Source organism: Strigops habroptila, chromosome 6 (assembly GCF_004027225.2).
Source record: "Strigops habroptila isolate Jane chromosome 6, bStrHab1.2.pri, whole genome shotgun sequence".
NCBI lineage: Eukaryota > Metazoa > Chordata > Aves > Psittaciformes > Psittacidae > Strigops > Strigops habroptila.
The window spans coordinates 69,875,514-69,891,088 of record NC_044282.2 but is presented as its reverse complement, the minus strand read 5'-3'; the positions used below and the strand labels follow the sequence as shown (position 1 = coordinate 69,891,088).

Below are 15,575 nucleotides of genomic sequence, written 5' to 3'. Positions count from 1 at the left end.
TACTTAACCAGGAAGTACAGCCTTTGACACAACGCTGCAGCCACAATAAAGCATGCGTGGAAGAATTGCACATGGAAGACAGGAAACACCAGGCTAGCAGAGCGGCATCAAAAACCCCAGAAAGCCAAAAACAAACCCCCACCCTCACAAACGGCTTCAAAAGAATTTTAGTTACAGAAAAGTAATCTTGATGTCCCTTCCCCCAGCCATCCTGAAAGCAAGAAGTGTTGCTAAGATTACTGTGCTCTGCCTTGACAGCACAATCTCTAGGGACTTTGCTTTTCAGCACCCCCTTTGAAAGCTCTGTCTGCATGAGGGCCATCGCAGCTCCCACAAGTATCAGGTAACTGAGAGAAGAACTGATGGATATGGGAAGGGGGTGGGGTGAGAGAGAAGCATTGTAAAACAAAGGCTAAGATCAGACTATTTGGAAGAGCAGGGAAAGGGAAGATGCACTATCCACCCCGTGTCACATTTACAGACACACTAAGCTGCCAATGAGCTCTCCAGCACTCCAGTAATAATAATCATAAGCATAAACTAACTGAAGTGACTCCATGGGTTGGGAAGATGCCAGCTATTACATCTAAGCCACCTTTATCTTCAACCCTAACTTGAGAACAAGAGCCATTAAAAGATCTTCTCCTCCCCCAGCTCCACTCCGAGATATTATTATCCAGGCTGTATCTTTCAAAACTGCCATTTAGCCAGCCCTATCCAAACTTACGGAATGATTCAAAACCAAAACCAAACACCACCAACCCCCTTCACCCCTACAAAAAGCTGCAGAAAAAGAAAAATAGGACTTGAAAAGTATAATACAAACTACAAATGAAGTAATCAATGTAACATGTTTCTGGTGTGCAGAACACTAAGAACAAATAAGAACTCTTCTGAAGGGTTTTGGTGCTTTGCCATAGAAGCTGTGTATCGTAAGGTTTATTTCTTCTTAATTGCATCTGCACTCAGTCACAGTGTGCTCATTTGTGGTCTGCAGTGCTTAACACCTTTCCTGTAACACAAACCAAAACAGAGCTCTGAGAGGAAGCTGCTACAAGGTGCAAGTGGAAGCAGACCTCAAATTCCTTAAGAGGAGAGGAAAAAAAAAAGACAGAGTTGAAGCAGCCTGCTTTCTCACGACTGGACACAGCATGCAGCCTCGGAATGAAAACCCAGTTTGTGATGGACACCGCCTTGCAATATAGCCTAAATATGTTTCATATTCAAAGCAGACTTGGATTCCATTTCACCCACTGATAACTGTGGGAAAATGCTTCCAAAAGTAAGCAAAGCTGGGCAAGCTGAGACATGCGCCCAAACTCCTGTGCAGAGGCTCCATTGGCCCAAACCATTTTTGGTTAATAGTGCATGGAAGTTACACATTATTTGTTACTATTCTAGACCAAGTCTGTCAACTTGAAACTCTGAAAATAAAGCAAAATACAGCGTGATCATTTAACACTGATTAAAGCAGATTTAAGAAGTCCTTGCACAAGTCAGAGATAAAAAAAAAATCAAACCCAAACCAGAATAGAACTCCCAAGTCATATTACAGACACAGATCGCACTATCTTGGGTGCTTCCTCACTGCTTTAATTACCAACACTGAGAAACACAAACACAACATGTTCCTACAAGCTCACAAAAAGTATTATGATACAGAGAATAAATTATGGCAAGCAGCACTACTTCCAATAAAGTTAAGGATGTTTTCCTTTCGGCCTTGCATAATTGTTTTGGAAGATATTTTGTCTAAACTCATAGCAACAGTTCCCGGTTGGTTCTCAGGACTGTTTACCAACACACCTAGCCCTTAAGGAAAGGAAAGGCTGAATCCTGGCTTTAAGTGCTACTGTTGCTAGATACTTGTGTGACCACTTTCCAACACCACACAGGATTTGGTTTAAAGAGAAAAGGCACTTCTGCTTAACTGGATGTAAACACAATGCAGAGGGAATAGACCTACCCCAGCAATTCCTGTGTTTCCTATGTGCACCCTCTCACCTCATCTGAATATTTTAAATGAAGAATCCCTGTCCTGAAAAGGGATTAGACAAAGAGTGGCAGTTTAATCTCTTGGCTCTGTCCCTCTCAGCATGGGGCAAAAAAAGGACAAGACTTTGTGTTCAAGATGGGACACTTCCAAACAAAAGACACAGAGACACCCACAGCCCCACAACAGTAGCAAGCCCCCCTCAACAATCCAACTATCACATACCTCCAGCCAACCTCCCCCCCCAAAAAAAGCAGTTCTGTACAAAGACTGCACTGTTGAGATTTTTTTTAAGTGCATATCATCCCCACTCTATAGATCAACAATTCAGATATCTCAGGAATGACTACTTACAGCGTGGAGGTTTAAGCTTTCCCATGCCCATAGATGACCTCTGCCCATCTTTGAATAAATATATATATCCAGACACAAGAATTCCACATCATGCACCTTATTCCATCAAAGCAATGTCCTAGGCAACAAGGCAGCAGTGAATTTTCCAGAGTCACACCCAATTAGCCACTGTAAACCTGAGCTTGACCAGAAGGCAGGGATTCTGGCTTGAGAGGAAAGGCAGCTTGAAAGGAACAGCAAGCCGGCACACTTTGCAGAATATCCACTGCCTGATCAGCCCAGAGGACTGAAAGGCAGCATGGCCAAATCTAAGCAAAGCTCGTACGGGTTAAGCTGTGAGAGGATAGAAATGATTAAGTTCACACTCCAAAAAATAAAGCAAGCACCAATGTGCACAAGCTGTTTTCCTCAATGAGAAGACACCATGATTTAGTCTTGATACATGTCAAGACAGACCGTGAAATTGCTGAAATCTATCAGAAACTGTCCCTATATAGGGTCAGGCAATGCAACCTCTTTTCTGGTTATTTAAATGTAATATTAACAGCTCCAGGTCAACAGAAGGTGTTTAAAGCTCTCTGCTTGTTTACTTTCTTCCCTTCCCTTCATCCAGACATCCACCCAAAAGAGGCGTTTTTGTACTTTGGCTTCTAAAGGCAATCTGCGGATCAGTGGGACAGAAGATTAAAACATCAGGCTCATTAGGGAGAGGACTGCCTCCTTTTTGAAAGAGGCTGCAACTAGTCAAACTTCTTTCCCTCCTATCCTTGTGGTTAAACCATGCAAGAGCTTTGCTGAGCATGTGAAACCATGACTAGACAAATGCAGTGGGAAGTTTGCATTCTGAATGCTGCGCCTGCTCCTCCTCTGCCAAACAAGGAGAGCAGGTTAAGCCCAGCACCGCTCCTCTCCTCACTCTTGCCAGCCATACACAGCTATGAAGAGCACAGTGAGAACAGTGCTTGCACCCTGCGTTGTGTCCTAGGGAAGAAGGCTAGGACACTGGCACGCTGTCACAGCAGGCCACAGCAAACTGCCAAGAGCTAAGGCAATCCCTCCTCCCTTCAGCTGGAAGGGGGTAAGATAGGGAAAAGGGAAGCTGAGGCGTATTTCAAAGTGCCCAAGGGCCAGGGAGGAGGGCGTCTCTGAGCGGACTTAGGGCTAGTCACAAACCCACTTCCTCTAAACGTCAGCAGGACTCTCACTTGGGTACCCCTGCTGCCACATGACAAGTTACGATGATGCTATACAGATGCATCACAACGTCATGCCATGGTCAGCCAGCCAACTTTGACAACAAAACTTTCCTTCAAGGGAGATGAAGACAATCGGTTCCTCATCCAGAGGAGATATAGACATTTTTGGGAAAAGGGAACAACCTAACCCTCTTAACGCTTTGTGGAATGGAAGATCGTCAGGAAGCACTTCTTTGGGCCAGCCCACATAAGGATAAGACAAGACCTTATCCTTATGTGAGAGCTGCTACTCGCTCAACCCCACATATATAAATGAAGCCTAAACTGAATAATTTCACAGCCAAGAGCTAGGCTGAACCTCAAGCAGCCCAGCCAAGAGCCTCATCAGAACATGCCCACATGAAAACAGAGTGCACTGTTCCTTTAGTCTTCATTCTGAGTAGTTCCTTCATTGCTCTTTGTGAAGTAAACACTTCATTGCCACATAAAGGAGAAGACATGAAAACAAACTCAACTCTATTAGCAGCTTCCAGGAGAGATGTTCCCCCCCCTTATTCTGCCTTGGCACAAGCCAAACTAGTAAGTGAAGGCAAGACTGTCTCTGCGATACAACTGCCACCCTCCTGCCAAATGATGAAGGACAGAAACGCACCGCTATCCAAACTATGCATACGCTCTAGCATCCAGCAAACCAGGCTGATCTCTGATCTGGCAAGCCTGCTGGAATAATGAGTATCCTGTGAATACATAATGTGCTGAAGTTGCCATTGTGTGAAGTAAGTCCATGGTTTGTCTGGGAGCCGAGCAATGCTGAGTCTACTGCTGCTTCCTGTTGCTTGTCCTGTATTAGCATTATTTTTGGATAGGCCCCATTATGTTCTGTAATCCTCACTGCAGTCAGTATGGCCATGCTATTGTTCTTGGTTAATATTAGCAGTCAATGCCTCTGTCTGGGTGGCCGGACTACAATGTACTCCAATCATAAAACTAGCATGCATTAACTGAACAATGTACTGGGGTAGAGGGGGAAAACTTGGGGTCCTCCCTCCTCTCCTCCTTTAAAACAAAAAGGGAAAAGGAAAAGTATAGCATCTTTTATATCTCCTCCCCCCTCCTTTTTCTTTCTGTTTAAACTAATGATTTTAAGCTATCTCAGCTACCAGGGTGCTTCATACAACAGCATTTTAATCAGCACCTTATCTAGTTACAGAGTTATTTTCTCACGGAGCCCCACTTGTCAAAGACTGGCAGGTAGGCCAAAATGTCAATGGTTGCTTTCAACCTTCCCCAACAAGCAGATTACCTGCTCTTATCAGTCCCCCTACCTGTTTAAAGCATCCCACTGATAATTAAATGCACCAGTTACAAAAGGGTGGCAAGGTTAATAGAGAGAATACCTAGCAGCCAGCCAAGCAAAACAGTCAGGTTCACAGAGAGCAAGCCTGAACAAGAAGCCTTTCTACTTATTTACCTAAGTGCATAAGAACTGGGTTGAGCTGGTAAAGGACTCTGGATGTTTGACTATTTACAAACCACTTTAACCACTTCTATCCACATTTTACAGTTTCTTCTGAATACTACAAGAATAATGAGTGTAATTTACGCTGCAGAATTGTGACCACAGAACCATGAGCTCCACAGACTAACGAGAAATGAATGCAACAGTTTCTAGTTTTGACATCTTCCTCCGTGTTAAGACATATGGGTTACCAGCTAAAATTATTAGAACTGAGTCAATTAACCTATAAAACTTCTATTCATCAGCAGAAATGCAAAGGCAAGTTTGGTTTGAATTTTCAAAAGCAATCCTGTTGTTAGTATTATCTATGCAGAAATACTTTTAAGAACTGTAGCTTAAGGTTTCTGCATGTGCTGCAGGGCACCAGATGCAAGAACTGAAGTTGGAGTGTCATGTATAAGCGTGCAAGCCTTTTGCATGGCACATCATCTCTCTCAATTAGCTAAGAGCCAACTTCACCAGCTTCAGAACTAATTTACTTCTCTCCCAGCCTTCAGTCTGCAATGAAGTGGTAAGTTTCCTTGAGTTCACTAGAATTTTAAGCATAAAGCATCAATTTTATGCAATTCATTTTCAGCCCTGCAGACTCCCAGCTGCATAAACAAGCTGACAGTGCTGGATGTAGGTAGCCTGAGAAAGCTTCAGTGCCAGGTCCAATCCAGCTGCCACTGAAGTTAAACTGGAGCAGGCCTTTATTAGAACAAGAACAAAAATTCTGGGAGCAGGCAGGATGAGGATTTATTTTTAGGTGCATTATGGTAATATAGTCAAATGGATTTACCAGGAAGATGAAGTTCTGAACTGACTGGAATATAACTAACTCTTAAGAACATATAAGAAGTCCAAAACCTCCACATGGATGCATCACTTCTCTGCAGTCCTGGGAAAAAACAGCCTTGCGGATGCTAATTATGCTTCAGATGTCACTTAATACTCTCAGCTCCATTTTGGATAGTAATCCTAGGAAAAACATTGCACTTTGAGTGCTGAAGATGTATTCTTCAGTTATTAATCAACAATAGATGACTCAGTGTGGATTTGGTTAATATGTATTTTGTTATTATAAAAATTTCTTCTGATCTGCCCGTGCTTCAAGATGACTTATCAGGCATTCTTTAAGAAAAGCTTGCACAATATCTAACTTTCTGAAAGCTTGCAGAAGCAAATGCTAACTGGAAGGAGTGAAAATCAAAACAAAAGCTTTAGGCTTATGACTGTGACCTACTGATTTTTGGGTTGTTTAGGTTTTGTTTTCTTTTTAAAGGCAGTTGAATGAAGTGATATTTTTCTCTTGGATGCAGAAGGCTGTTACTTTAATGTCAGCTCCAGATTAGTATTTTGGAAACCTCTTGTGTCAAGACAGGGTGAAAAAGTTCACAAAGCTTAAGAAACACTAAGCTCTTTCATTATCTCTTCCTAGCCAGAAAAAACAATGCCTACCCAGAAAACATATTTTACATCTGCAGGAACCAGTAGCAGAAATATCTGGCATTAAAAGAGGGAAAAGGCTGACTATTCTATTTTTTAGAGCAAGGTTGAACTAAAGATGTTCAAACCTCTTTTTAATTGTATTTTACGCTAAAGTCATTTAGATGCTTGAGGGTTTTTTTCCACCTCTGTAGTTTCCTGGTGTGTTGGGGCAATTGGCCCCAATATTAAATAATTACAAGGATCATAATTTCAGGATAAACAAGCTGTTTGAAACTGGAGCTATGCATACCAAAGGGATTGCCAAGTTTGACCTCCTTCTTACTCAGAGTCTCGCCAAACCCCCAAAAGATCTTTCTTTACATAAAAGCAAAGTTTTGTGCTAAGCTTTGCTTAAGTTAATTCATGCACAGCTCCCTAAAGGAATAGCATGCATCACACTTTGGAGTCTTTAAGAAAGGCAAGAGATTTGATTTATGTCAGAGCAGAGCATGTGTCTACCATGAAACAAAACTTGTTGAGACAGACTTTGCCAAGTGGAACATGGAAGTTCTTTTGTTCCATACTTTTCTATATGGCTCCATAAGCCAAGTTTGCCCATCGAGAAAGTCACTAAAGTCTCAAAACGAATGCAAGAAGCAAGCTTATGTGTATTTCTTTTTCTTAACCATCATCACTATTGTTTCAAGCTAGTGAAGAATTGCTAGCTACTGCAGGGGCAGCTTTCTGATGCACTCTAGTTCCTTTCTGCCGATCTGCTGCCCTGTTTCCTAGCAACTTACTCAAACCTCCCATCACTTCAATTAATTTATGGCCCACCATCTCCACACCCATTACTCATAGGGGTACATATCAAAACTGACAACAGCAAACGGTGTAAGTTATTAGTAAGACTTCGACACTTCAAATCTACATTACAACTACAATCCAAATCTAACAACACATTTAAAGCACACCGTTCTCTTCCTCTCCTGCATGATGAATAAAGGCCTTTAAAGCAATAACTGTTTTTCACAAATGGCGTAAGGGGGCAGCTTGACATCAGAGAGGGGATTTTTCCTGTTTTATTTTTAAAAGAAGTCAAGGCAACAAGACTTCTTAATGTTACTGACTCAAGCTGGAACATCCAAGAAAAGCCTCCCTCAGACAGCAGGACACAAACAATACATATTCAGAGATGAGCATGAATTTTCAAGGGCAATATGATTTACATTCTGGTCTAGCTCCTATTACCTTCACTGCAGTTTTCAGTTGGATGTATTCAAAGCCAACTCTTGTGATTAGCCACAAGAGGAAAAGCTTCAGACTGGCACTGCATTTACCAAAGTCAAGAGTATTCACCCATCTAAAGAAATTCTTTTAAGATCTGAAATTTCAGCATCAGATTTGAGTTGACAAAGTTTACTACTTTATCTGTGGAGCTTTCAAAATGCCTAAAATGATTTGTGTACACAATTTTAGTACAAGTAAGGGCTTTGCCACATTAGATATTCTTTTGTTCAAATGCCATTTGAAAGTCACAATGGCTAGCATAAAAGCTGTGTCCTATGGAAGTTAAAGCTGGGAGGTAGGCTTGGTAATTGCAAACAGACTAGCATCACAATCTCAAAAAGTACATTTCTGCATGGGAATATGTAAGTTTATTCCCAAAATTCCAGTCTTGGGAACCAGAGTGTCTGAAGTTGTTGAATTTTACACATTTCAAAGGCTGCACTGGAGTTTTGCTGCTCTTGCTGCTCTAGGATTCCAGTGCTCAATTAGATTCAGGAGGACAATAGAAGCATTTCTTTTACTAAGATGCAGGCAAGCTTAAGAAACTTCTCCCAGGGTCCCCAGCCCCCCGAGCCCACCCTCTACACAGATTTCCCTTTCCAACCCTATGAAGAGAAGGGTTGTTAAAAGGGACGTGCACGTATCTTCAGATATCTTCTTATATACATAAGACACATCTTCAGATTCAGGGCACTCCAATTACTGGGAACCGGGACAGTTAAAAAAAGAAAAAAGAAACCCTTGATGAACCTGACTTTTCTGGAAATAAAAAAAAAAAGTCAAATTCTGCAACACAAGCACTGCAGCCATTGGCAGAGCTTCAAATACCTCAGATTTTTACAAAGCCCTTTATCCCTTTGATGGCATATTTGATAACAGTTTTATCTCATTTCATGTTAGGGGAAGGAAAAAAAAAAGACAAAGAAAGAAAGGAAGGACTTGTACTTCCAACAGAGAATACTTTTGTTAACTCTGCTATTGTACTTTGTAATACTATCTCCTTCAAAACGCAGGCTTGATTTCATCCTTGTGCCTCTCCAGCGCTCAATGCTCCAGAAGGCACAACTGACAGAGGAGGCAGGCAGGAGGCAGCACAGGACGTTTCAAGAACACATGGCTGCCTGCCTGCAGCACTTGGCGGCAGGACTACAAAGTGGGTGTCTACACTACAAGTGGAGGAGGAATGCTTTCGGGGCGGGATTTCCCCCCCCCCCCCCAAAAAAAACCCCACATCCAGGCACTCCCAGCAACCAGTCCTTATCTGACTAGGAAGGGCCAAGCTTTGGAGGGAGCGGAAAGTCTACGCATGCTTCCACCTTGCCAGCAGTGATAGTGACAGAGGAGAGGAAACAAGACTCACCCCTCCCCTGCGCGCACGTAAGAGCCCTCCTCCCCTCACAAAAATGACCTTAGACATCTAGGTTAGGATGACTGGATTTTCAAAACTGCTGAGCATCAACATATCCCAAGGCAGTTGGTGGGAAACTGTCTGCTCAGCGCCTTTGGAGACGGGGAGGGGGAAAAACAGTTTTGTTTCCTAGGTGACCTCTAAATATAAGTTTTAGGAGTGTAAATTTGGGAGTTTTCAGCTTGCAAACCATAGCATCCCAGGGAGCCACCTCAAAAAAAACTGTCATGTGTGCATAAGAGCCCCCCCAGATCAGTCATTCTCAGTTCCTGCCTGCCTGCACGCAGCACTGCCGGGCACAAAACCATGCACCTCCTGCCATCCAAGGCTGTAGCAGTCTTTCATGTCCACAAACCCTATGGCCCTTGAACCTGTATCTGTGGGTCCGTCCTGGGTGATGGCTAGGTTGGAAAGATGGTCCTCAGTTTCTGTAAAGTGAGGAAAGAACTCCTCTGCAGAGCTGACTGTATCAAAGCTTCAACCTTCCTAAGCACTTCAGAAGAAACAAGCAGCACTGATGTCTAAGCAGGTGTTTTTTCCATGACCAACAACAAAGCAGGCTTCAGCTAATGAAGGGGTCACCTGTCCTCCACTTCACCACTTTGTACAAGGCTGACCAGTATTTGCTAGAGTGGACAACGCTGGGAAAGTGCTTGGCAAAGAGCCCCATCTCCCTGAGCCACCAAGTTTTGCACACAACTAGGGGGAAGCCAGGATCTGTGGATGTCAAAGGCAAGCAGCCAGGGAAAGGTGTGCTGTCAGGAGTGGGTAAAATGGACCAAAAGCTAAGGCCAGGCTTTTCTCAGTCTTCAGCTTCTAGAGTCTGCAAGTAGCTCCACACACAGCAAGCCTCCCAGGGAAGCTGGCAACTAGTTCACCAAGAGCAGCAACAGCAGCTCCCATCAACACTAAGCAGTGCAGCGCGATTTCCCTTTGGGAGAAGCAGGAAGGCTTCCCAAACACGCTCCAGGGAAGGAGGCCAGCTATGACACACACTTTTCACACGGGATCCCTCTACAGCCCCTAACCCACTGCTCTTTTGGCTTAAGCCCAAGACTTCACTGGCTAGGGGGGGGGGGAAAGAAAAAAGAAAAAAAAAAATGAACTTCTGACCTTTTAAGTCTCAAGGGACTTATTCATGCTGTAAAGCACAGAGATACTGGGTTTGCTTCCCTGACCCATTTAGATCCCCCTCACTGCACATCTGACTTTCAAATTTAACAGGCTGTGCATTGTGAGCCCCAGGGAACAAAAACAAAAACACCACCACATTTTACTCATTTCTGTGCTGCGGATTCCCGACGCTCTTGCCAAGATGCTCCCTCCCCAAATCCTGGTCCCTTTCCCCCTGCACATGAAGTTAGTGCTCGGCTCACTATGGCCATGTCAAACAGCACCGTCCAACAGACGCAGAGCTAGAGCAGGCCACACAACTCACCGGCCAGGCGAAGCTGAAAGGGATAACAATCCGGTTCTTTTCATTATTCCGGTTGTACTTTAAATTGAAGGTATTTCCTCCGATGACAGGAGTGGATTTGGATCCGAAGCTGCAAGGACCGCCAGCAGTGACCCGCGATTGATACTCCTTCAGGCAAACTTTAAAATAGGTATCACACTCGTCTCTGGTGCATTTTTTATCTCCTGGGTTTCGGGTGCCATCACAGCAATTCCCATTTTGCAATTCACCATTGGCATTTTGCATGGATAAGATCTCCAGCTCGAACTGTCCTGACGCTAAAGTCACCTGTTAATCCCAAGAAAGAACCGGAGAAGAAAAACAAAAAAACAAGAAACAAGAAACAGACAGTTACCTCACTTTATTCCCACACACAATCTACAACAACTCTGCAGACAGGACAAAGTCATTTTAAGCGTGCTTTCAAGCAGCACACGCATAGTATTAAAAATCCATACACAGCAACCACTCCAAGCTTTTCTCTATGAGACATCCATGAGAAAAGCTCATCTATCATCCCAACCAAATAATACCACTAATGCTAAAAAAGAACCTTAAGTGCCAACTCCAAAAACACACTGGGTGTGTGAGGAAGGCTTCTAAATGGTTCGGAAATAAAACTTAACCGAACCAAGAGTGCATATGCGAGGGCAAACCCAAGAGAACGATGGAGCTAAAGCAGAGCCTGGAAATGCAACCCCTCTGCTTAATCCGGGGTGCAGCTGAGACGGGGAAAATCACCTCCCCGCTCAAGGCTGCCCAGCTGAGGGTCAAATCCTGCTCGTTAGTCACTTCAAGAGCACTGCAATTAACCCCGGAATAAAAGAGAAAAAGGAAAAAAAGGGGAAAATAAAAGCTTTGAAAAAAAGCGGTTTGCAGTAATTGCATTTTTTTATTCCCAAGGAAACAAGTCTTGCTGCAAGGAGAACTTCTGCGTTTGCCATCTCCGCTGAAAAGTTAGCAGCCGAGCAGTAACTCCACTCCCGCTGGAGGAGCTCTGCAAAAGCGCCTTGTGCACCACTCAAACTTCGGGTTTTCTAAGCCCCATCTACCGCAATCACGGCGGGAGCCGCGTTTCGCGGAAAAGCGGCAAAATGCCCGCAACCCGCTCTGCGCGGCGAGCTCGGGGAGCCCCATTCGGGCTCGATGGAGCTTCCCTTCTCCCCTCCTCCCTGCCCCGTCCCGGGAGGACGCGCGGTGCCCAGGTACGTACCTTTGCCCGCAGCCCCAGCAGAGCCAGGACGAGGACGAGGGAGCACGCCGCCGCGGCTGCCCGCCGGGGCGCACGCATGCCGCCGCCGCCGCGCTGCCCGCCCGCCCGCCTGCAGGCCGCCGCCGCCGCTCGCTCCGGGCCGGGCCGGGGAGGGCCAGGAGGGGAGGAGGAGGAGGAGGAGGTGCCGCCGCCGCTGCTGCCCGCCGCCGCCGCCGCCCCGCTCTAATATACCGCGCCGGCCGCGGCGCGCACCCGCGCCGAACAACGCCGCTTTTCAAGCGCTTTCAATAGCGCCCCGGTCTTCAATGCAAAGCAGCCCGGCCTCCTTTTATTCTCCTTATTCTCTCGCCTCCCTCTTTTCTTTCCCTTTTCTTTTCTCCTTTCTTTTTTTTTTTTTCCTCTTTTTTTTATTATTGCGATTATTATCCCGATCCTTTTATTTCTTTCAGGTCGCCGGAGGCGCGGCAAGCCCCCCGCCCCCCCGAGACACACACGCACACACACACACGCACACACATGCAGCACACACACCGCCCGGGAGCCGGCCGCCCGTCTGGGAGCCCCGCCGCCGATCGGCTTCATCTAGCCCACGGCGGCAGGCGGGGAGGCCGCCCGCCCGCGCATGCGCCCATCCATATGCATGAGGGGGGAAGGAGGAGGGAAGGAAGGAGGGGAATGGCAGGTACCGGCAGGAGAGAAGGAGAAGGAGGAGAAGGTAGGCGGAGAAGAGGGCTGGCCGGCCGGCCGGCCGCCCGGCCGCGGGCGGGAGCTGAGCCGCGGGTGGCGGCTGCTCCTCCTCAGGGAGGTGGCGGGCCCCCGGCCGCCCCGCGGGTCGCAGTCCGCCGCGCCGCCCCGCCTCCCTCGGGCAGCCCCGCTCCGCAGGTGCCTCCCGGGCTACCTGGAGCAGCGGCTCGCTGAGGTGGCCCGGGAGCGCCGAGCGGGCGGGCGGGCTCCTTCGCTCGGCGGCGCCCGCGGCTGAGGCGGTGCTGCGCGGAGGAGAGGGCTGCTCCCGCCCGCCGCTCGCTGAGGGGCCGTGCGGGTCCTCCCTGCCCGGCAGCGGAGCGGGAGCCCTATAGCCCTTCCCTCCTCGCCTCCTCGGGGCTGGCCGAAGGGAGAACGGAGCCTTTGGGGTCACTGCAGCGGTGAGAGCCTCGCCCGGCGGCCGCCGCCCGCCTCTCCCGCCCCGCGTTACCTGAGGCAGCGCAGCCGTTACGGGGCGGGGGGCGCGCGCGCGCTCTTGGCGGGACCGCTGAGGTGATGGCGCTGCCCGGGAGCGGGTGTTCGCTCCCTGAGGGGAGAGGAGGGACGGACCAGTCCCTCAGGTTGCGGCCGCTGCCCTGGCCAGCGGCTCCCCTGAGGGAAGAGGAGGTGGCAGTCGCCCTCGGTATTCCCTTCTTAACACGAGGCTGCGCCGCAAAGAATCCCCCCTGGTTAAGGGGCGCATCCCTCAGCTATAGCTCCGGGCTGTTTATTCCGGGGAAGACAGCATTTTCAGAGCGCAGAGGTGCTGGAGATACACGTCCCGGCTGCCCAGATCCCAAGTGAGCGCTGGGATTTGTCAGCCACATCATTCAGGAGCAGGGTCTGGAGGCAAGTGGTTACCTGTGGGACTTCTTGCCACAGGATACTGAGAAACACAACAGTTTGCACAGTAGCAAAAAAGCATTCAGAGCAGCTCCCAGAGGAAGAGCCATGCATCAAAAGGCATTGGAAAAAAGAGTTTAAAAACCCCCAACAACAACAAAAACACCCTTAACTTTGGCTTGGGAAGTCCCTGAGCTGCTGATCTAGAAGCCGGGTGAGTGCTGGGAACTGCCACTGCATCACTGTCCCTTTCTTCCTGAGGCGCTGGAGACAGGAACCTGGCCTACATGACATTTGGTCTGACCCACAACAGCTATTCTTGTGTCTCTGTCTCCCAATCCACCCTGATCTAACGCCATAGACGTGTGAATGTCTATTTTGTACACCAGAGTCAGTGGTATAGAGGAAAACAAGATTTCTGACCTGATTTTATATCCTTTGTTTTCACTTCCTATGGCAAAAGCAAAGTACATGCTAGTTCTTGGCTGTGGTGAGGTCTGTCTTGTGGAGTGTCTAAGGCTGTGAAGCTGGCAGTATTTGTGCCCCTAACCCTAAAACCATGCTCATACTTCCCTTTCATTCCTGCACATCACTTCCCATGTGCGAGTTCAAAACTCAGATTACATACCAGCAATTCTGGCACACCGGTGAGGTGAGCAGTTGCCGAATACTCCTTCCAGCCTCATTCAGCCCAGAAGTTCTAACAGTATCAGTTGTCATTAACTTTTCTTAGGCTGGTGAACCTTCATTGTGTTCAATCCACAAAGTGGCTGCAGTTTGGTGATACAAGAACCTCTCTTCTTATTTTCCAGTGAGTGTTGGTTAGCTTCCGCAGCCTACTTAAATGTTACTCATTCACAAGTGCCACACATGTGTTCCTCTGGGCCTTTAAATACCCTGCTGCTTGCTGGTACGCTCCGTACCTTTAGGGCAGGTCTGGAGTTGGCCTTCCTGCAAAAGGTTACTCCACCTGTTTGACTCCAGTGCTTAGGAAATCCAGAGCTCTGGTTCCCACAGTGCTTGTGACTCAGCAGTGTAGCTGCCCTTAAACAGAATTACTCGTCCAACAACTTAAAATGCTTTGCAAGCACCGATGAATTAAGCCTCCCAATGTCTTGAGATGAGAAGTGTTACTGATAGGTAAACCAAGGCAGAGCGTGAGTCATGTGCAGAAGCGTATCACAAACCCTTTCCCTCACAGCCCTGAGAGAAATTTTGACCTGGTGGAACTCAGGAGTAAAGTCCCCTTAACTTATTAAGGCCAGAATTTCACTCTTGAGGTCCTATCTCTGGCTTTTCTGCACTGAGTTCTCGAGGCCAGATCTTTACTCATTGCACAGCATGGCGCACATGGATCTTTGTAAGATGCCTTTTTCACTACATACATAGCAACGTACAAATAAATTGCCACATGTGCACAGGGAGCCTGAATTGTAGCTGCTTGGAGTAGCCTGAGACTGGTGCATGTGCAATTCCTGCTGCAGCGTTCTGCTTGCACATCTCCATGTCTCATGAGGTGTGGAGCCAATGTATCTTCCTTTGAGGCTGGTGAAGAGCTTTTCAGTGTCTGGCACTCAGCTTTTTACATTGCGTAAAGTTACTTCCTGCTAATCTTCCTATTCTGACATAGTTAGATTGCATCCACATTAGAAGCCGTTATAAACATCTAGTGTGCCAAGGTCCAGCCTTACAGAAAGTACTTCGGGCCCGAATCAGTTCCCTAATATAGAGTTGGATCCTGCTTCATTGAAGCCACTGGGAGAATGCCCAGGACTTTGGTGGGATGAGGATCACAGCCTTTAGAGGGAGCGCCTGGCTTATGAGGGTCAGGTGTCATGAAGTCAATTCTTTGTGTTAGGAAAGTTGTAATTTCCTTCTAAAGCTCAGTGACTCATTGAATCATGGCTGTGAACAATCCCACAGGATTTCCTTAGATTTGTGATACCTGAAGGTAAGCTTGGAATGGCGCCCCTGGAAAAATTCTTCGTTCAGGGACCTGATCCATCTCATTTTCAAGTCAGTGACTAAACTTTTGTTTACTGCTGTAATGCAGATCAAGAGGGTTGTGTAATCGTGGGGGCCTGTTCCTGCATCAGCCTTTGATAAAACAGTGGAAAGAGCTACCAGAAAAGAATCCACTGAAATGTGGAAT

At 46.9% G+C, this 15,575-nt stretch overlaps 1 protein-coding gene across 1 annotated transcript in view; it reads right to left on the bottom strand.

The window, feature by feature from the left end:
- The window catches only part of JAG1 (jagged canonical Notch ligand 1), a 36,626-nt gene extending 24,183 nt beyond the window's left edge, over positions 1-12,443 (bottom strand). The window contains exons 1-2 of the mRNA XM_030489216.1: positions 11,840-12,443; positions 10,609-10,914 (exon numbers count right to left, since the gene is read on the bottom strand). Coding sequence (XP_030345076.1) covers positions 10,609-10,914; positions 11,840-11,917 — 384 coding nt within the window. The 5' untranslated portion in view covers positions 11,918-12,443. The remainder of the gene's footprint in view (positions 1-10,608; positions 10,915-11,839) is intronic.
- Positions 12,444-15,575: the final 3,132 nt, after the last annotated feature.